The 23258-nt window shown below is 43.8% G+C and overlaps 1 protein-coding gene across 3 annotated transcripts in view; it reads left to right on the plus strand.

The window, feature by feature from the left end:
* LOC306917479 (lysine-specific demethylase 6A-like) overlaps positions 1-23258 on the plus strand; it is a 61782-nt gene that overhangs the window by 12296 nt on the left and 26228 nt on the right. For all 3 annotated transcript variants that reach the window (XM_079495715.1, XM_079495717.1, XM_079495716.1), the window contains exons 3-12: positions 923-1031; positions 4495-4544; positions 6646-6704; positions 7271-7391; positions 8401-8455; positions 11407-11441; positions 12312-12405; positions 16659-16785; positions 18554-18652; positions 20309-20528. In XM_079495715.1, the coding sequence (XP_079351841.1) occupies positions 923-1031; positions 4495-4544; positions 6646-6704; positions 7271-7391; positions 8401-8455; positions 11407-11441; positions 12312-12405; positions 16659-16785; positions 18554-18652; positions 20309-20528 (969 nt within the window). The remainder of the gene's footprint in view (positions 1-922; positions 1032-4494; positions 4545-6645; positions 6705-7270; positions 7392-8400; positions 8456-11406; positions 11442-12311; positions 12406-16658; positions 16786-18553; positions 18653-20308; positions 20529-23258) is intronic.

Here is a 23258-nt window from a genome sequence, read left to right on the forward strand (position 1 = left end):
TGCAGGGTAAAGCAGAGGTCAATTGAACCCGCTTGCAGACTTGGCCAGACAGATACGGAACAGCAATTGATGCTGACATTGTTCCCTCCTGGGATCTCTGCTGGCCCTAATATTATCTGATAAAAATATATATTTTATTTTTCCCAGGCTGTTATTTTGTCAAAGCATCAATGTCAAAATTGCACTACATAACGTTATACCATTGACCTAAATGGCATTATATCAACAAGAATGGGGTGATTTAAAATGTTTATGCCAACTCGTGTTCTGACTTCTGAGCCCTAGTAGCCGTACTGTCGTCACATTGCCATGCATTCAGAGTTGTTGCGGTTTGAATACATCCCAGCCTATGTGGGGGTCGTATCCTAGCAACACTGAAAGTGCTGCTTTCCCATTGGTCATGTCATCATGAGTAAATTAGCCAATGAGCTGCTGGGCGCTTTTCTCAGGCACCAGGTTCAGAGCTCGCAGGCAGAGGGGAGCAGAGAACGGCAAAAACAGAATTGTCTGTTGGGGACAGTCACTGGGGAAGATGGCTGATGCAATGCAAGTAGCAGGTGTTGGCGACACTTGGAGGCTCTAAGCACTGCGGGTTGCCTCCAGGCATGCTCCTCCTTCGTCTTCTTGTGGAATTCGTCTTCGTGTGGAATTCCCTTCTGTGCGTTGCGTCGTTGCCGCCGAGCGGCAAACATCTCAGCCTCGGTCGGGGGGCGAGGAACCCTCTTTGCAGGTTTTTCTGCAGTCAATAGCTTTTGGGTTCTTCCTCACGGAAGAAGTGGTTTGGTCAATGAAATCCTATTTGTGTGACAGTTAATCGTCAGCCCGTTTCCTCTCTCTCTGCCTTGCTTTCACACATGCACATCGAAACATCCCCGGTCAGAAAGTGTAGTTCATGACTTGTGTGTGTCTGTGTGGTCCACAGGCTGTTCGCTGCTACGATTCCCTCATCCTGAAAGCCGAGGGTAAAGTGGAGCCCGAGGTATTCTGCCATCTAGGACACTTCAACCTTCTCCTGGAGGATTATCCTAAAGGTGAGTCCGAGACTATTCTCTCATCTCTCCAGTGGCGTGCACAGACATTTAGAGGGGCAGGTGCTCAAGTTAAAAAAGGGCACCTTGTGCAGCGCGTGGAACCGGCCGGTTGCCTTAATCTATTGAAAAATAGCAGATCTACAAGCTCATAGCGCGCCACTGAGTGGCACGCTACGAGCTTGTAGGTCTGCTATTTTTGAAAAATCAAAAAAAGAAAAAGGGAAAAAAAGGTTGTTTTTTTTTCGTTTTTTTTCAAAAGGGCACATTGCCAAAAGGGCAGGGGGTGCTCTAGCACCCCCTAGTGTCTATCTGTGCACGCCACTGCATCTCTCTATCTCGTTTTATCTCTCTGTCCCCATTTAGTTTAGCCTTCTCACCCGCTTTCTCTGTCCCCCTTTCTCTTCTCTCTGTCTCTCTCGCTTGCTTGCTTTCTCTCTCAATTGCACTCTCAATCCAGGCACTCTCTCTTGAATGCTTTCTTTTTCAGTGAGTCGCTGCTTTTTTTGCTCATGTTCTGCTATTCTCTTTCTCTCTGCATGCCTTTTTATTCCTCCCTCTTTCTCAAATAATAGTTTTCTGAAATATATATTTTCGCGATTTTTCAAAAATAGCAGACCTACAAGCGCGCGCTATGAGCTTGCAGATCTGCTATTTTTCAATAGCTAAATTATAACATAATTTGGGTTCCCGCCCAAAATGGGATAATTAAATGTCCTCCCCTCACGCCCTCACACTTATTTTCACTCATTCATACGTTTTGGTTTCACACTCGAGTCCACACGAAAACATGCACGCAGCCACGCACATGACACGCATGCCCAAACTGTTCTGTAAAGCAAACAAAAAAAGAAAAAGTGTAAAGTTATTACGATATATAAATTTGGTAATCAGTCTGATCAACCTAAGCACCATTTTGTATTTCCTACAATGGTGATAAAAAGAATCCCTGAAAAATGTTTCTTTTTTGTTCAAATTGATAATAGTTCTTTAGGGGTGAAACATGTAATTGACCTAATCGATTTAATCAATCACATACAAACACCTGCAGTATTGAAAAAGAAGGCAAACAGCATGGCTTCACTGTCTGTCTTTAGACCACTGTTTCCCAGTGGGTCGGTAGTCGGGACCCATGTTTGGGTTGCAGACCAATTTGTATGGGTCGAGTCGTGAGTAAATTATAAGATAATCAATGGTCGTGTCCTTAAATGTGATTAAAAGTGATTTAACTGCTTTTTATTGACTAGATACTGCTGCTGTTTCCCTGTGACCACTAGTAATAGGGATGTAATGATTGATGCATTAGTTATCAATACAAATTAATATTCAAACTGATGCAATGAGAAATTAATCATGACTAGAGCGGTGCACGTTGGGCACTGGCCTACTTGGAACGATGCAAGTTGAAAATGAATGCCCCACCCAGTTATGCCGAAGGCATGGGGAGAGAGTATGTTTTGCACTCCGTCCGTGTGTGTGTGTGTGTGTGTGTGTGTGCGTCCGTCCGTCCGTCCGTCCGTCCGTCCGTCCGTTACCAGCTAATCTCCGGCACCGTTAACCCGGTCGATGCCAAACTTTGCACACACACTCCCTGGATGCCAACGATGAACCTCTGCCCCGCATTTTCCAGAACGGCCTGTTATAGCGCCACCATGAGGCAGCTTTTCACATTTTTACCTAAAACTGCACAGATCTGCGTGAAACGTTGCATGCACACTCCCTAGAGGCCAAGGACAAACCTTTGACCTGCATTTTCCGCATCTGCCTTTTATAGCGCCACCAGGAGGCCGACTTTTGTAAAACACATTTTTTGATATTACTCCTCCAGATTATGTCCAAAAATCTCACAAATCGTTACACAGTATCTCTATGGTCGTGTGCTCAAGTCGGATCTGTCCGATATTTCATATTCCATCCTAATTGGCTATAATTGGCTTTCACAGTTTGCAAGATTGCCCCGTTTTGAACAAAAGCCTCAAATCATGAACGCAGCATGCAATTAACGTGAAATCTTTCACACATTTTCTTACTAGGCTGAGGAATATATCCCACCCTTTTCACATTGGCCTGTTATAGCGCCACCAACAGGTTGATTTTTGCAAAACAAATTTTTGGAACAAAATGCCGCAAATCATCCAATTGCCATCAAAGGCAAACATGTTTATATTACTCCTAAACATTTTGCCAAACATCTCACACAGTCCTATCCTCCTGGTGGAGACCTGTGCCCAGAAGGGCACTTTTTCTAGTTTGTTTGTGTCCCTTTTTATGCCCATATATGGAGTTATTTGTCAGGCATGCCCAAATATGGAGTCTATCCAGATGTCAGAACATATTGTGATGTCTGAACAGGCCAGCTCCATATATGGAGATCTAGGGTCTCTGTCCAGAGCGTGGGCAGAGGCCTTTTGTGACGGTTCTGGGGGTCCAACCGACTCGAGGCCGGGCACTGCACTCCTTGTGGTGGTGTGGAACGCGTGTGGCGAATTTGAAGTCGGTGGGACGAACGGTGAATTTATAGATAATAGATGTATACTAGAACTGACCTACTCGGAATGATGCAAGTTGGAAATGGATGCCCCACCCAGATATTATGTCTGTTTCCCTTTTATGCCCATATATGGAGTTCTTTGTCAGGCATGCCCAGTTGCCCACATATGGAGTCTATGCAGACCAAGACGTTAGAATGAGGCCAACTCCATATATGGACACTGGGCAGGGGCCCTGTCCAGAACAAGGGCAGAGGCCTTTTTGGGGGGTGGTTCTGGACAACCGTGGGTCCGACCGACTCGTCACTGGGCACTGCACCCCCTGTGGTGGGGTGGAACGCGTGTGTCAAATTTTAAGTACAGGTGGGGCGAGTTCCGTGGATTACAGACGTACAAACACACAGAGACTTGGTGCATTTATAGTTAGAATGTGGGCATCTAGGTAAATGGCAGGCCTTTTTTGCGACACCACCATGGTACAGATTGAACATTAGGCTTTAGTGGTACAGATGAACACGTCTGGTGCCACTGAATTGCCATTGTGGATGGATGGATGGATACCACTGGTGTGGGCAAAAACAAACGCAACAAATTAACATTACACAAAAACCCGAACTTTGAAAAATAGCAGATCTAGAAGCTTATTGTGAGTTTGTAGATCCCATCTTAGGAAGGTGTATACGTTAACCATAACCTGTCCTGATTTTTTTTTAATTTGTTATATAAAAGATAGGAGAAATATAATACGTTAAAAAAAAAGTAACAATCTCAAGTCATAACTAGTCTGGAGTCTGGAGATAAATTTGTAATATATCGTTAACACAGTATTGCGAATTGTGAGCTGAGTGTATCTTGATACCCCAGCTAGTGTTAGTTTCCATGGCTGATTGATTGATTGAGTGCGTGTTGTAAGCATTGATCGGCATGAGGCCAGTTGAAACGTCTAACACCCTTTGTCTTGTCTCCTGTCGTTACAGCATTATCAGCATACCAGAGGTACTATAGTTTACAGTCTGACTACTGGAAGGTGAGATATGACACACACACACACACACACACACACACACTCACACTCACACTCACACTCACACTCACACTCACACTCACACTCACACTCTCACACACACACACACACACAGTCCAGATTGGGTTGTAGGAGTACGGTTTCCTCTTTCATAATAGGAGTCATTCTTACATGTAGCTTTCCTCCAGTCATATTGACATGACACACTGTGGTGCAGCTATGAGTTCTAATAGAAGTCTGGTGTTTACACACACAGCTGTGTGAAGCAAACAAAGCTATGTATACATCTAGAGCAGTGGTTTTCAACCCTTTTTCATGTCAACGGCCGTTATTTATTCGGCATTTGAGCCACGGACCACTATTTGATGAGATTCTGCCACTCGGACCCAAAACGTTGAATATTTTGTTGTCGTTGGATAAGATTTGTGTCCACTGTCCACAATGCCATGCTGTATAGAGCGTCGCAGTCCCGCCCCCTACCCTGGACCAGGAAATTATTCTCCGTTCATTTTCCTCATAGACATTTCAGAAAGTATTTATTTAAGACATTTACGCCGCGGACAAAGCCAACTCGAGTCGTGACAAATCATGACAACAAACAAAACATTTTGGGCCGAACAAATAATTAGAAAGAAGAAAAAAACGGCAGGTTACAACACTTTTCTTCTTTGTAATTATTTGTTTGGTCCAAAATATTGTTTGTGTTGTCACGACTCGAGTTGGCTTTGTCCGCGGCGTAACCGTCTTTAAATAAATACTTTCTGAAATGTCTATGAGGAAAATGAACAGAGAACCATTTCCTGGTCCAGGGTAGGGGGCGGGACTGCGACGCTCTATTGATGTTGGTACCATAGGAGAGGTAGCAGGCAAACATTGACCAAATTAACCATTATTTTACATTCTCTAGACAAGATCTATAATGGACCTTTGGTCCATTTGGTTACAAACTCTCCATTTAGCTGGGGACCACCTGGAATCCCTTCAAGGACCATTGGTGGTCCCCGGACCACTGGTAAGAGAACCACTGATCTAGAGGTTATTTTTGCCACAATGAATGGAAACTATCGTTGGGCAGAAACCTTGTATCTCCATATTTCAACGTTTTGGCAAACTGATGCCCTACTTCCAGTACTTTGTCATGCAAATGTAGTGGAAATACCCCAAAAGGTTTGAGAGTGTTTAAAGGGATATTTCACTTTCAAACATGTTTGTGGTCATTTTAACGTCTACTCAGGCTTTTGTCAGCACCCTAGTTTTAAGTTGCTTGGTTCAGTAACAAACTATACTATAAAAAACTGGTCAAGCATTGGTCAAATAATTTCAGAAAGAGGAAAACATTTTTGAAAATGGCAGATGTAAGCCTACAACGCCTCGCAACGCCTTGTAGACCAGCTATTTTCACAATGTTTATCTGTGGATCCAACTCAAAGTCAAACTTAACCCATTTTGGGCGGGAACCCCTTTTGGTGTTTTAAACATTGTTATAATTTAGCTATTGAAAAATAGCAGATCTACAAGCTCATAGCGCGCCACCGAGTGGCGCGCTATGAGCTTGTAAGTCTGCTATTTTTTTTTAAATCGTGAAAATATTTATTTCAGAAAACTGGAGGATTTAGATATTTTTTTTTTTTATTTCGAGGTCAGGCCTAAATGGGTTAAAACTCCAATTCCAAGTGCTTGTCGATCGAGAGTATCCAGGTCAAATATGATTTATTTGGGGCGGTCCCCAGTTCAGATGATTATTTCTGAGTTCATATCAGGGCGTTGTGGACTGAAAATGTTGAAACCACTGGAACCACTGGCTGGTGGAAGAAATGGGGGAAGACGAAAGGGATTATTACTACTATCAGCCTGTGTATTATGCGTCATTAGGCATCAACAGCCTGTTGGGGATTACACATGTAAAGAAATGGCGTCCGTCACTACACACAGCGTGTATTTACATCTGGTTCACATCACACACAGTCCCGTGGGCCTTCTTTACTGAAAAACACTGGCAGTGGTAGAAGAATTAATGAATACCTGGCGGTTAATGTTAAATACGTGTATTGCCATTATGTGAAATGTATTATTGTGTAACCATTTGTCTCGTTCTCGTGTGCAGAATGCTGCCTTTCTCTATGGTCTTGGGATGGTGTACTTCCACTATAATGCCTTTCAATGGTGAGTCCCTGCAACCACATTCCACACCTAAAAAACATGTTAAAAAACATCTGTTTTTCAAGGTAAATGGTGTATGCGTGTGTGTATTCACTTTTACGTACTGTGTTATGTAAAAGTACCGTACCACAATGTAGAAATACCTAAATAATAAGTCTGGCTTTCAAAATGCATTTGAGTAAAAGTACAAAAGTATTGGCATCAAAATATAATTAAAGTACCATAATTATAACAGTTCAAATGTGTTGCATCGCTACACATTTTAAGCCTGTAGATCTGCTCTTTTCAAATGGCCGAGAAAAACTAAAAGGAAAAAATGAAAAATAAATTTAAATATATACTGCTGAAGTGTTTAGTGTGTTTTGTAATCCTAATCCAAATCTAACAAGTAACTAAAGTTTTTATATAATTGTATCATATAATTGTAGTTGAGTACATTTTCCTCTGAGATGTAGTGGAGCAGAAGTACAGTATTGAACTGTAAATGCTCCAGTAAAGTAAAAAAAACTCAAATGTACTTGTGTACAGTATTAAAGTAAAAGTACTCCTCTCTCTCTCTCCTCCTCCAGGGCGATCAAAGCGTTCCAGGAGGTGCTGTACATTGACCCAGGGTTCTCCCGGGCCAAGGAGATCCACCTGCGCCTGGGCCTCATGTTCAAGGTCAACACAGACTATGAGTCAAGCCTAAAGGTGCGTGTCGTTTTATACACACTACACATACTGTACATGGTACACTGTTCAAGAACTGCCTTTCTAGTCCATTTTATCCTTCAACCCTTTTCATGTCAAGGTCAAGTTATTTATTAGGCACTTGAGCCACGGACCACCATTTGAAGGTGAAGGCGGGGGCCACATGTGGCCCCCACCTTCACTTAAAGGGGAAAACCACCCATTTTCAACATTTTACTATGTCATTAATATACCTTAGAGCTGTTGTGTGATTATACTAAAAGTCCCCCATTCTGTGTTTCCTAGAACTGTAATTATGAAAAAAATCATTAACATGGTGAAACACATCTTGATGACATCATCAAGATGTGTTTCACCATGTTAATGATTTTTTTCAGACCTCCAGTTCTAGGAAACACAGAATGGGGCGACTTTTTTATTATTTCCACACAACAGCTCTAAGGTATATTAATGACATAGTAAAATGTTGAAAATGAGTGGAATGCCCCTTTAATGTGGCCCTCAGGTTCATATCGGAATACTGATATATTATTGATTTCAGCTGTTACAATTCCAAACATGCAAACATGACCCGCTTGAATTACTTCAGCCTACATTTGTAGCTTAATGACTAGTATTAAAATGTTATTGTCTTGCCAATACAAGTATTTGTATTTAGTTCATAAAGTTAACATAACTATAATTAAAGGCATTTGAAATTAAATAAAACATTTACTTTTCAGGATTCCGATTAAAAAATAGCAAAAAATAATTCAAATAATAGCCAAAATAGCATATCTACAAGTCCAAAATGTGTCGCAGTGCGACACGTTTTGAGCTTGTAGGTTTTTGCTACGCCATTAATATGCAATAATGTGGCCCTCTGGAGTGATTGTGGAAATATAGTGGCCCTCTCCATCGTCAAAGTTGCCCACCTCTGGTGTAACGTATGGCTGTGGTTTAGTTGTGTTGCTGTGTCCTGTATTGCTAGCTGCTGATTTGACTCTGCTGTTTTTCCACCTCTCTGCAGCATTTTCAGCTGGCTTTGATTGACTCCAACCCCTGCACTTTGTCCAAAGCTGAAAGTAAGCAACTTCACTTGTCTTCTCTCAAACACATTTCCACTGCCGTTACTTTTAAATTAAAGAAAAAATATATAACCTGTGCGTGGATTCAATGCAGTTAATATTTTCACTACTTTTGCCCGACACTCATACAATGAAATATAGCCCAATCATTCATGAAAAAAACATACGAGGTTTGTGTCTGACAAGGATGACATGCATGAACTAAGCTGTTTGTTTGCTATGAAAACTTTAAAAGCTGTTGGGTGCTGGGTTGGCTGATTTACTACTTTATTAACAGTTTACAAATAAAGCACAGAAGAGATATACAAATACAGTTCTAAAAGGAACCCATGAAAACATCATATAAACAAGCACTAATCAAAAAGTGGAATGTTTTACAGAGGCCAGTTCCGAATTGAAGCCACCTATAAGTGCTCTTTTATTGCGGTTTTAAAGGAGAGTAGGATTTCACATTTTGTACTGTTGGTAGGGCATTCCACATTTTGGTGGCATGACAGCAGTAGAACAAATGTATCCCCTTGTTTGAGCCAAATCTGATTTGTGGACCTCCCTCCGCTGTGTTGTTTGTGGACGTCTTTAATGTTTTTGACGTAGTTTGACGGGTACATGGTTGTCTTTGTGCCGTAGTGTATCTTGTAGACCAGGCCCATTGCAAGTTGCTGTACTCTGTCCTCTACCCTGAGCCATCCCACCCGCTGGTTAGATGAGTTGTAGGTGAGAGGCCAAGTAATAGTCTGACCACTGGAATGTTTGCCCGGATGAAGGCCCGTTGGCCCAAACCATCACTTTGGTTAAGTTTTGTTCTCAGCGCACGTATGAAATCGATTGAACTCCACAATCACACATTGAAATTACACACAACAGTGTCATTTCAAGAACTTGAGATTCATTCACAGATGATATGACACACCTTGACTGAGGGCCTGCCATTGGAAGTTTTAGTCATTTTTGTTTTTTCACGTCATATGAAAGCAGGGAATCATAGCTTCAAATTGACATTGGTTATTCAGTTTGACCCACCAGTTTTAGAGATATTTAGGCTGATAAAGTAATGTCTTACAGAAAACAACGAGTTGAGAAAACGGGCTTGAATCATCATCATTTTCGACCGCGGTCGAGATCATAGATTTCACAATGCCACGCCAGATTTACCGGTCCTTCATTGCCATCCCCAGTTCCTGCTTACTGATGCATGTGTCCCTAGCGATGACATCAGGGAACGACAGTTTTCTTCCTCTGGTCTGCTTTGAGGCAGGTTTCCAGAGTAGAAGGGAAGATATAACCTCATTGTCAGCTCTGTAGCAGTGGCCGGCAAACTGTGTTCTTCTCGATCGGACTAGTGAAGAAACACGGGGAGGGTTGCCGTATATTAGATTTGTCGGTAGGTGGCTCTTCCAAGAGAGATTTTGCCCTCATTAGATGGCGGGTGTAAGTGCCATCCAACCGGTTCTCTAATTTCTTTGAAAGTGTCCATGTCTCGGAGCCATTGAGTAGAATCGGCAGTTGAAATGTTCACTTGTGGTCTAACATTACACCTAGCTACATGTTTAAGCATTTATTTCATATTTGTAGATTTTAGCCCTGACATTTATTTCAGACATGCTCCTGAACAGTCTTGCTGCCATGGCAGGCTCTGTATCAAAAAGAGTCACATACTGTATGTGTTTATTAAAAAAGTGCTTGTCTGAAGGTATACTTTCTGACCTTAGCTGCAGGGATAGGCATCGAGAATCAATTCTATCACATGATGTTATTGAGAATTGTCATGATTTCATGTCTGGAGAAACATGTGAATGAAATCAAACCACTGGCACAAAAAAGAAAATGCAGTTCTAATACAGCTTGTGACGTCTGTTAAATTGCCCAGCAAATATCGGTAAAAAACAAGGGCAACCAAACTGGCTTAGCCACTTTGGGAACCACTGCATTAAGACATGAATCCGATTCTACAATGCCTATAGGCTATTTTTCAAAAATAGCAGATGTACAAGGTCGCAGCACGGCACCAAGTGGCGTGCTGCGAGCGTGTATATCTGCTATTATTCTTGACTTTATCGCGAGACATGGCCAAAGCATTTTCGGGGGTCCCCAGCCAAAAACGTTGAGAACCCCTGGCATAGCCGATAAGGTTACCGTGCCACAAGTAAGCTTGCAGATCTGCTAATTGGGGGGGGCAATTGGGGGCAATCGGCGTGACAAAGCATTGTCATTGATGTAGCAGGTGTGGTGTTGTTGCAGTGTCTGTGATCGGTCCATGTGGAACGCTCATATTATTTGATATGCTGCTGTCATCATCACATCTTACCAGCCTCAGCACCTGTTACCACGGAGACGCCAATATCCAGCCTCTCTCTCTCTCTCTCTCTCTCTCTCTCTCTCTCGCCTTCCGAACACACTGCATTCCAGCTCCTGTTGGCTGTGACACACACACGCGCGCACGCACACACACACACACACACACACACACACACACACACAGTCACACACAGTGAGCCCTCTCTCTCTCTTTCTTCCTCTCCATCTGGTGAAAGTCAGTCAGGCAGCTCAGATCACAGACACTGCAGCGTTGGAGGCAGACAAAGGAAGCTTGTGTCCTACCTGCTCTCTTTAATGCAGGCGCGCACACACACACACACAGACAGACCTATTTCTACCCTCTGATGCCACGCTTCTCTTTAAAGGACCTACAACTCTCCGCAGGAGGCCTTTATCCTCATCAAATTGTCGTTTTTCAAAACTATCACTTTTAAGGGAAACGTTTTGATCCAATCTCACGTCGTGTCGCGAGCTTGCAGATCCGCTATTTTAGCTACTTTTGTGCGACACTGTAAAAATCTTTTTTTTTAAAGAGAGAGATGCAAGGTTTCTGCCTGACGGCAACAGAAGGTTTATTAGATTTTGTTCTTCGTCTAATGTCGCTGCTTCTTTCCGTGTGCTCTCCTCCACAGTCCAGTTCCACATCGCTCATCTGTATGAGATTCAGGTAAGAGCCTGCTTGTCCTTTTGTAGCTTTGGGTTTTTTGTTTTTTTTTTCCTGCTGAGGACTGGTTGTTTTCTATGTGGACGTGGTTAGCTACTACTAGCGTAGGTTATCACGGTGGTTCTCAAAGTGGGGTCTGGGGACCCCCAGGGGTCCTTGGGGGAGGAGAGGGGGGGGCACTAGGGGATCCTCTGCAAAATATGTAGATACAGCGATCACGGTCGTTTTAAATCTGTTTTTTATAAAATAGCAGATATGCAAGTTCACAGCGTGTAAATTTGTCACACGCTGCGAGCTTGCGCATTTGTTATTTTAGAATTTTTGTTTTGGAATATCTCAAATTCAAAAAAGTTTGAGAAGCACTGGATTGGGTGTAGTACACATCAGAGGGTTGGTGTGGGCGGTGAGGTTAAACAAAGATGTTTTGAACGAGGTGCTGCTGCCTGACAGATCGATGGGGTAGGTTTCCTCTTGTCTGTTCGCTGAGGTTGCTACGGAAACAAGAAAGTCTCTTCTCTCCCTCTCTCTCGCTGTGTGTGTGTGTGTGCGCCTCAAGACTAATGTGTGTTTGTGCTGTGTCAGAAACCAGGGCTGCAGTGGAATACACACACACACACCTCTTAGCTGCCTTCATACGGAAACATCCTTTTTTGCTGTTTGGGGGGGGGGGGGGGGGGGGAATGTTTTGCGGGGAATATTTCATTTTTTTTTAGCATTTTACTTCTTGGATAACAGCAGTAGTATCTTAGCTGTCATTCAGATCACCACACGGTGACTCAATTTATCTCCAATATGGCTGCTGTACATGGAACCTATTACACCAAATCTCAGCTCTCTGTCACCATTGGAATGATTGTAACGTGTCTTTCACAGAAGAGATATCGAGCTGCCAAGGAGGCATACGAGAGCCTCCTGCAGACCCAAGATCTCCCTGCACAGGTGAAGGCCACTACCTTACAGCAGCTAGGTAAGCACACACACTCGCACTCTCTCTCTCTCTCACACTCTCTCTCTCACACTCTCTCTCCAGCCGCCCATAGTTATAAAGCATAGAGGGCGGACTGCCCCGCCCCCTGCGGTTCATTTCAATGGAAGTTGCTCAGTGGCGTTTTGAAGCACCCGGAAGAACCGTCTACTTCCGCATTTGGGCACCAACAGTTGGTGTCCAAATGTGGAAGTGCAACCGAGCGCTCAATGTTGAACCCCAGCGTCGCGAGGTTTCCTCATGATAAATGCAGGGGCCCGTCTGCAGTTCAAACCTTCACCACTACGTCTCGCAGCATCGACATTGAGCTTGGGCGCAGCCCCTCACATGTTTTTACATAGTAAAACTGAACAGTACTGGGTTATCACCCTGTTGCCATATGTTGATTGATTTAACAATGCAACAGCTGAATGCTGAAAAAAAATATAATTTACTGGCACTGCTGTTAAATAGGCCTATTTAAGTGTGGTAAAAACTGTTAATACGGCCTGGGCCATGGCTCAGTGGTCCAGGCACCTTGACTGGTAATCCAGTCTGGCAGTGTGCCACGGGTTCGACTCCCGATCCCGACGGCCTTACTACTGCCTACTGCATGTCTTCCCCCCATCTCTCTCCCCATTTCCTGTCAGCCTACTGTCTGTCCCTCCATAAAAAAATTTATAAAATAAAGGCGAAAGCCACAAAAAAAAACATTTAAAAAACTGTTAATACCAGTAGCCTATTCAACCAATCAAATAACCTGAGTTACTGAATCAAAACTGCAGCATTTCTTGAATTAAGTGTACAATCTGCAAAATGTTATATAAAGTATTCAATCATGAATCAATCAATCTAACGGTGAGTGTCTGAATTGCACTGAAAGCAAGTAAATAAAGCATAAGTGTGCAAACCTGTAGGCTATTCGATCATCAATGATCGATCAATCAATCAAAACTGCAGCCCAGTCAGGACATAACATTTTCTAAAACAACAAATTCAACATTAGGCTACATCTTTTAATTTGGCCATGAAAAACAAAAAAAAGATGAGATCGGAGATCTTATATTGTCTCTGGTGGGTCACTTACCCAGCCATGAGTCAGTAGAGTTGCAGCCTCCTCGTCTCTGTGTTGAACTTCCTGAGTAAGCGCTCCTTCCATAGGACGTCCCATTGTTTTTTTTTGTTGTAAGGTCCGCTTCAAACGCTAATTGAATCAAGTTTGCTTTTCTTCTTTTGTGATGCATGCTTCGTCTGTGTGGACTGAATACGTTGGTCAAAGTTGAGAAGGTGTTCTCACACGTAGCTGAGGATTAAAATGTAATTCTGTGTTTCAGAGTGATAAGCACGCTTGGCATGGCTTGGAGAGGCTCAGAATAGCGCTGTAGGATCACAGCGGGGGTCCAATTCTCATTAGTAGTACTAGTAGAGGACGCGTCTGCAGCGGCCATTTGAGAGAGAACTCTCGAGCTACATTAAATTGAGACTCCACCAAAGCTGTGTTGGTGAGCTCCAACAGTGGTTTTAAACTTCTGTACATCCAAAAAGTGTTTACTGGCTGGGTCAAGGGCACACATCGCCTCAACAAGCTGGCTGTTCCGTTCACTGAATCCTGTTTTAATTTCTTCAGTAACACTGTCTAGTGTGCTGAAGAAGTAGACTCTTGGCCTACTGTGCAGGTGTGCAGGGTCTTGACACACTCTCTTTGGGAGTGGAGTTGCAGGTGCTGTATGTGGTTTGCTGTGTCTGTGCGTCTTGTGCGCATTTGGAACGCGGTGCTGCTTTGATCCGTTTCCAAATAGCTTGGAACTCCACGTCAAGTCAACGCACTTTTTACAAGCGTCACTCCTGTATAGAGGTCTGTTGTTTTATCCTGTAGCTTACTGTTAGTAGGATCAAGGAGTGTGAGGATTTTGTGTACCATCACTGCAGTAAACTTGAAATGGTTTTTAGTGATAGCTTTTAGGAGCCCGGCTGCCTCTATTTTCAGTTCCGTGGGCACAAGGCCACTGCTGCTTTCATCCTGGGCAAAGAACTGTACAATATTGTCATAGTGACCAGTCAATCTTTGGTCGAGTAGCCTTTTCAGTCGTTCTCCCTTGTACACTACGGCCACCGTTGTTTGTTTCAGGAAATGATAAAGCATATCACACACTTCGAAAAAGGCTTTTAGTGCATTTTCAGCTGACATGGAGTGGAGTAGTTGATGGTTGCACATATGGCACAACTTGTTGAATTTTCTCCTGCAATATCTTCTGTACTCCCCCTCTTTTCCCAGACATTACGCTTGCACCATCATAGCATTGACTGAGTATCTTGTCTGTGCCCACGCCTGCTTTATTCAGCTCAGAAAGGACCAGGTTTGTCAGACTTAACGCATCACAGTGCTCTGTAGTGGCCATTACCAACAGCCTTTCATGCGCCTCGCTTTATTCAGAACCAGCAATCCCCTATTTCTACAACTACTTATTTTGTCCCTCATTAGAGCTATGATTTTGTTCTGAAGTGTAGGTGGCATTTTTGGGGATGTGGATATATGCCTTCGCTAGTTCTAGTTCTAGCGTGTAATCCATCATTGACACAAAGAGTCCACTTCCCCTCTCTGCTCTCGACGCCATATCATCAATGGTCCCGCTCAGCGGTTGCTGGTGTGTCACAAGTAAATCAACCGGCACAGTGGGCACACACCCAGGGGGCTGAGGCGGCGGGTGTGGCTGGCTCACCGGGGCTGAGGTGGAGGGCTCTTCCACGGCTGGAGGAGGCGGCAGCTCTTCGAGTCTGAATCATGCTCGGGGCCAGGCTCGGTGGTGATATTTTCATCGCTAGTGCTGCTACTTGCCTCAGCGCAGGTGTTTTCTTTATTGAGGGGCGCTAGCCCCTCCTATATACAGCTTTAATGTTTGTGTTACAAACATTTAAAAATGACAGATTGACAATGAACGGAGAACTAATGTTTGTGTTGTCTGAACAAACAATGAACGGAGAATTTACGTCGTATGTGTCTGAGAAAATCGGCATATGTCTGTCAGTGGGAACCCTTGGCCAATAAGGGACCAACATTTTGGATGATGTACGATAATTGGAGCGCCCCTCACTTCACACGGGTGTGATTTTCCTTTTTTATTTTATTTTTTGAGTGGTGCAAACCACTCCAATAACCAGCTTTGTCTGTATCTATGTGTCTATGTATGTGTGTACCTGTACGTGGGGCCACGTATAGGTGAGCATGGTTGCTATGGTTAGTGTGTGATGTCACTGCACCACTCAGTTCACACAGGTGTGATTTTTTTATTACCAAACCACTTTCTGATGTCCATTGCTCTGCAGTCGCTAGGTAGGCTCCACAGTGAAATTAGTTTTGATTTGTTTTGCGCACTTTTCCACTTCCCGGTGGGTGTAGCCTAGACTCGGGACAAGGTGTATCTAGGGCCAAAATTCAAATCACTAAACGACTCTGTCCGTGGTGCTGAATGCTGAGTAAGCGCTACTGCCTTGGCCTTGGTAAATTGGGAAATTAGAGGGGAGCTTGCTGCAACGAGCAAGAACATTATTACTGAGGGGAAACTGTGTTTTTCGATACTGTTATTGTGATCTCTTATGACAATTATAATAGTCAGAATATTTTTGTTTGATATTTTCATAACTTTACATAGAACAACTGAGTACATAGACCAATGGTATTTGTCCATTTATGTTTTGCATTTGTGCATCAAAGGCAGACTGCATCTCAAGCAAGAAATGTTTACCTTGAAAACCCTTGAACCCTTGAAAACCCTTCCGGTTCACTTCCCCCTTAGCTATAGCCAAAATCGGCTATAGCTAAGGGTATAAGGGCTATAGCTAGGTGCAGACAATTTAGTATTGAGTGCTAAACGACTCCGGTTTTGATCAATCAACGCAATCGCTCAATTAAAGAAACGCTAAAAATCGCGGCGCCCATAACAGGCCATCTTGAGGAGGGAAATATGCACCAATCCGAGCGTTGCCTAGCGAAGGGGAACGCTGCTTTACGGTAGTACCGTAAGTGTAGTGTCTGAATCAATGACGGTAAACGGTAAAAATAGACAATGTGATTTATTACGTCGGTTACCGCAAGGGCAGGCAAAGAGTTAAGAAAAGTTTAGATCTAGATATTGCATAATGTATTACAAGCTAGCATCATTCTAGTTGAATTATTATTTCTTTAAAACACAATTGCAACTCAGTCCTTTTTACTAAGACTACTAGAGTGTTAAATGGCTGTTGACTGCTGTGTGCAGGCTGGATGCACCACACGGTGGAACAGCTGGGGGACAGAGCCAACAAGGACAGCTATGCCATCCAATGTCTGCAGAAATCCCTGGAGGCCGACCCCAACTCTGGACAATCTTGGTACTTCCTTGGCAGGTGGGTAACGGACATATCCACACAGCTTGGCATAAACCTTGCATGTTCAAAACCATTCCGTGGTGCAAAGGGTGATTAGTTTTTTTTATCGTGTTTCTGTGTGTGATGGAAAGAAAGGCAGAGAGTGAAAGTTTTATAACTTTTATATGCCATGTAATGCACGGTAAGACTAAAGTGATTAGTATTATTGCTATCACCTGGGCGGGTGAGTCGTGTAACTTTCCTGAAAAATAACATTGACAGCTGTGAGGTGACGGAAGCTTGCCCAGCTTAGCAACGGTTGCTAAACCATTTGGATTGGCATTGGACAATAAATTGACCTATAGCTAAGCTCCTCCTCAAACTGCTATGGTCCAATCACAGCTAAGCATAACATGGGTTAGACCAGAGTAATCTAGTAAGAGAGTGACGACACTAGCATTGACTCCCATTGTATCAATGGAATGCGGAAGTGCTCATTTTATCTCAATGGGATAGTTCCAATGTTTGGAACTATAGCCCATTGGCACCCGCTTTGCGGCGAGATCAAAACGTGTCGCCACTCTCTTACTATTCCACTCGGGGTTAGACAAACCTCTCCACCAATAGTTTTCCTATATGATTCAAAAAAGAAATGTCACTTTTTTTCCCAGTGCATACGTTAGGCCTTGTTGACGGATTTGGAAGAGATTTTGAAGGTCTGGTGCCAAAAATGAACCAGTATTTAATGTGTAAAATCCATGGTATTTACATTGGAATGAATGGAAAGTGTCCAAGTGGGAGTGTCTAAGTGGGAGAGGGCGGGGCTTAGCTAAAGGTGAATTACATTTGGGGTGCGGCCATAGAGTATGTAAAGGATAGAGACCGAACTGGAGCACTAGCCCCGCCCCCAAGCTATTCATTTCGATGAAGTTGCTCAGTGGCGCTTTGAAGCACCCGGAAGACTGCCGGAAGTACCTCCTCCGGCATTTGAGGTCTGGGGTGACGTATGGGTGACGTAGGGAGTGATGGTCCTATGTGTTAAAGCATGGGTCCGCCTGCAGTCCTTCCTCTTACCACTAGGACCCAGTGCTTCAACGTTGGAGCGCCTCACTGGCCCCTTGGGTGCGGCCCATTGACAGCTACTCAGTGGAGCATATACTAGTACTTGAGCATGCTAAAAAATGGCAGCATAAGCTGAGCAACTGCTCTCTGCAACTTGCTTGTGTGTGTGTGTGTGCGACTGTGCGTGCGCGTATGTGCGCGTGGGCCATGACAGCAGGTTGGAGGAAGAAAGCAGGTTGGAGGAAGAAAGAATGCACAAGTGTGCAAGTTTGAACTTGCAACAACTGGAGTAGATTTTTTACTGGCCCATGGCCAGTAAAAATGAGTCTGAACCCCCTGGACTAGCTATCAGTGGAGCTCCCTCTGGTGTTGTGCCTGTGGGTGTTACCCTCTGTAGTGAAGTGGTTTAACCCATTTAGGCCTGACCTCAAAATTTAAAAAGATTATTCTAAATCCTCCAGTTTTCTGCAATAAATATATTCACGATTTTTCAAAAATAGCAGACCTACAAGCTCGTAGCGCGCCACTCGGTGGCGCGCTATGAGCTTGTAGATCTGCTATTTTTCAATAGCTAAATTATAACATAATGTTTAAAACACCAAAATGGGTTAACATGGGCACTTGAGTAGCTTGAAGACCAGGCTCATTGCAAGTTGCTATACTCTGTCCTCTACCCAGTGCCAGCTAGTAGCTGCCTTTCTAAACTAGTTGGTTTTGAGAGGACTGCTTCTGATTTCCCCCCCAGGTGCTATTCGAGTATTGGGAAGGTCCAGGATGCATTCATCTCCTACCGGCAGTCCATCGACAAATCGGAGGCTAGTGCAGACACCTGGTGCTCTATAGGGTAAGGCCTGATTCACACCCACCCCTACGACAGTGTTGCCTGCTGATAAAGGGCCCCACTGCTGTTGTTGTGAGCTTGTACACTGGCAGTGGTGGAAAAGGTACTCAAATGTTTTACCTAAGTAAAGGTATCAATGTACTGTACTTGAGTATTTCCAATTTCCAGTACTTTTACTTCTACTCCAGTACATCTCGGAGGTAATTTTTTTTTACTTTTACTCCACTACATTTATAGTTCCTTTCTAGATCTTGATTATTATTACGAAACATAGAGTAACCACTTCAGCCCTATATACATTTTGGCTATTTTCAAAAGATTTGTATACATTTGAAAACTTGAAATGAGTATTGAAACTTTTACTGAAGTAAAGCATTTGAGTAGGTTTTCCCTGCATATAGTTTCAAGGCCTATTCATAGTCCAGTTCTCTGTAATGAGGTGACCACCGAAAAGGTGGTCACCTCATTAGGTGACCACCGAAAAGGTGGTCACCTCATAAGGTGACCACTAGGGATGTGCCGATGAGACATTTTGGCCGATATCTGATATAATTAACCCATTCTGACCTGAGATCAGATTCTAAAAATGTCTTCTACATCCTGACAGTTTTCTGAAAAAGCTATGTTTCTATGTCAGTGGTTCTTCGATTTTTCAAAAATAGCAGACCTACAAGCTTGTAGATCTGCTATTTTTAAATAGCTAAAGCATAACATAATGCTAACACCAAAAGGGGTTCCCGCCCAGAATGGGTTAACACCCCGAACGCCCGGGGGTATTTAGGACCATTCAATCAGAGCGCCCAGCGATTTGCAGCAACGGAGCACATTTCAAGGTGGACCAGGCGCCACCTTGGATGTAGCTGAAGTACAGTAGCTAGATGTAGCCAAAACACCCCCGAGGCGATCGACAACAACGGGAGGTATGATTAATTCTAACGCGACTAGCGACGGGACCGCGATGGGCCGTCAAAACATAATCTTTGGTTAGAATTGAGACGGATTGATTTAGATCGAGAGTTATTCAGGTTTTAAGATTTTCGGTCTCATCCACTAAAATGGGGGGGAACATTTTGGATGACGTCCCAACCGGAAATTACATTGAATGTTGTCCAGTGAGTGATGCGGTTATGATATCAATAAAGTTCCGTCCTGTGATTAATCGCTGTCCTGAGCGTGAGACCTCCATTTATGACGCTCAGGGTGTTAATTGCTGTTATGGCCGATAACCGATATTACCGATGTCGATATGATCTCATTCTGTATTGAAAAATTATAATCATTCTGAAAAATACATGCAACAGGGTGTCTGCACTGCAGGCTTAGGCAAGTCAGATTTAACTTTAATACCTTTTTTATATTTAATATTGCGAGCTTGTAGATCTGTTCAAGCTGTTACTTTGGGCTTGTTTATCTGTAAAGACAGACCGATTAATCAAACCGATGTCGATTCATCTAAAAACACCTAGAATCGGCCCATACTGTACCGATGTGTTTGCCGATTAATCTCCCATCACTAGTGACCACCCTTTCGGTGCTCACCTCATCACCTAAAACCTGGACTTCTGAATAGGCCTTTCAGTCAAAATACAAAATGAACACCGTTCACGTCCTCCATCATACAAAATGAACACCGTTCACGTCCTCCTGGGCGGGGCGCAGGGTTTTGTACCAGCAGCAGAACCAGCCCATGGACGCGCTGCAGGCCTACATCTGTGCCGTGCAGCTGGACCACAGCCACGCCGCCGCCTGGATGGACCTGGGCACGCTGTACGAGTCGTGCAACCAGCCGCACGACGCCATCAAGTGCTACATCAACGCCACGCGCAGCAAGGCGTGCACCAACACGGCGGCGCTCACGCACCGCATCAAGTGTCTGCAGGTGGGTGTGCCGGCCGGGCGGCGAGGCTCGTTTATCTTTGGCATTTCAGGGGTTGTTGTTGGGGATGCTTTGCTCAGGTTTTCTTTTTTTGGGGGGACAGATCCCGATCACCGATTGTTTTTCTCATGATCGGCCGATACTGATCTTGTGCGTTGGGGGCAAATTTGAATATTTCCAAAATGATTATGTCAAAATCCACGTCAAAACTGTTCCTGTGTGTGGGGAGGAAGTGTTTAGGCCTGTCACAAAGATGCAAAATTATATTATACTATATATCTGGTTGACATTTATACCACTTAAATGGTGTAAAAGATCAGTTTCTCCAGATAGAGTAAATTGCCGATCACAGATGGGGTAAATTACCGATCGGAGTGAATATCGGCCGATCACCGATTATCGTAGTATCGACGACGTCACAGGGTCTTTGGTTGTGTGTACACTCGGTGGTTCTCGCCCCAATGGGCCCTTTACGGGTCCATTTGGTTACAGCCACATAAGGGTTCTCCAGTTCCTAAATATCCATAATGTATCTGGGGACTCCCTGGAACCCCCTTGCTTGAAGGTCCATTGGGGGTCCTCCCCGCACCCCACTTTGAGAACCACGCGGTGTACATCCTTAAACGATTCCCCCTGCGACAATCAGTAAATGATATCCCTTAGTTTATGTTCCGTCATTAACACTTGAAGAATGTCAAGGGAGGGAAACGACTTCATGCAGCTTTTATTCTGACCTAGACGTGGGTGTTGCTCCTCTGTACCTAGTCGTACAGCAACAGGTTGTTTATCATTTCACATCTTTTAGTCCCTTTGGTTAACACGCAGAGCCATTGAGAGAGAGTTACGACCAACAGACTTCCATTGTAAACAAGGCACATGCATATCATTTATTTATATTTGTTTTGGGTGTGCTCAGAGATGACTAGAAAACGGTGCTCCTCACCAGGCTGGGTGGCCTACCCAGGGCTGTGTCAGTCCCGGCCACAAACTGTTTCTAACCTAATTACAAGTGAACGGTATGCATTATCAAAACCCTTTCTGACAGTCTGTGTCACTTGACTTGCACGATTAATTTGTACTAAAGCTGGTGCACGACCTGACATTTGTAGCGCCCCTATGGATGGAAGTGAAATGGCTTTTGGCTGTGTGTTGTTTTAGAGGCATTGTTGCCATGTCAGTTCCAATTCCAAACACTACTATGTAGTTCCGGTTGACCGCTCTGGAGGGGTGTCTATGAAGCACGCTCGCATCAACCATGTGGTCGCATCGCGGTGAGATCAAAGTCTGTTGTAACTCTCTTTCAACGCGGCCTGTGCACACACCAAAGGACAATCCAATAAATAAACGCACTGCACCTCATGTCATTGCAGAACAGTTCTGTTGCCTGTGCATGAGCCTACACCAGGGATTCCCCCTCATTTATGCTTGGCTATGCCTATGCACTGGTGTCAACTAGCAGACCTTCAAACTCACACGACGTGTCACGTTGCGACGCCGTGAGTTTGAAGATCTGTTATTGTCGGTGTGCAACATGGCACACAACCAAATATAAATCAGGCACAATTCTCTTCATAATGTTCAGCAAGCAGGATCTCAGGATGAACACATTTTGAATCCCCCCTCCTCCCCCTTTACACTTCGTTTTGCTCGAGTGTTTAGTTTAAAACCAACGCTGCCATTCTCTGTACAGGATATCGTCGCTATCGGGCAGAAACCTCTTATTCCCATATTCTACCTTTTTGTGTTTCTTTGTTGTTTTTTTGTTAATCTATGCCCTTCCTGAAACATACTACACTACACCATCAAAAGTAGCAGTTCTGCAAGCTCGAAATGTTTGTAGGTCTGCTGCTTTTAAATTTGAATGCTGAAATGTAACAGTTTTGAATATGAGGTTTTCACCCGACAGAGACGATAACTTACATTATGACCCAGCATTATTACATTATCAACCATTCGTTTTTTGGCATTAAGGCAAACTCAGCAGCTTGTTTTGAATGGTCCGTTGTGTCTTTAACTGGGGTTGATGTCGGTTTTCTAGACATCCTCTCTGATGCGTAAACATTTTGACGGAGCTAGCAGCTTTGAAACCCCAGCCTGTATAACCTCTACCCTATCTGCCATTACTGATCATGTCCTTTTGGTTTTGATTTTGAGGTCATCGTTTAAAACGGACGTTATGACTGTAACTGCGGTTCTGTGACTCCCGAATGACCGCCAGTTGCGGCGGTGGTTTAAGCTCTTGTTGTGTTTCACACTGGCACCTACAAAGATATAGGCTACCATGTTTTATTTTTTGTCAATGGAAGACAGCGCCATGAAGATGCAACGCTACATCTGACATTTTGTAGCTGCTACAAAAGCTACAACGGTTACAAAAGTTACAAAAAGTTGAGCTGCTTTCAACTTCAGCTACAAATGTAGCGTTGCATATTTTGTATCTGCCAGTGTGAACGCACCATCAGAGTATGCCACTGTACTGCACTAAGGGGACTATTGTTCAAAGTGCAATGACATGTTGTATTTACTTGCTGTGATGCAACAGCAAACATTTCTGAGATATCTTGTTCCATTATTCTGTTGATTAGACCTTGATTTAGCCTGGGAGGCATACCGTTTTCACGCTTATGATCCGGCCGGGAGCGGATGATAATGTCATCAGGCCGGAAACCCCCAACCTAAAGTCTGGTGAAGGTTAGACATTGAGGTTAGACATAACAAATAGTTAGACAAATA

Source organism: Electrona antarctica, assembly GCF_951216825.1.
Source record: "Electrona antarctica genome assembly, chromosome: 24".
Lineage (NCBI taxonomy): Eukaryota > Metazoa > Chordata > Actinopteri > Myctophiformes > Myctophidae > Electrona > Electrona antarctica.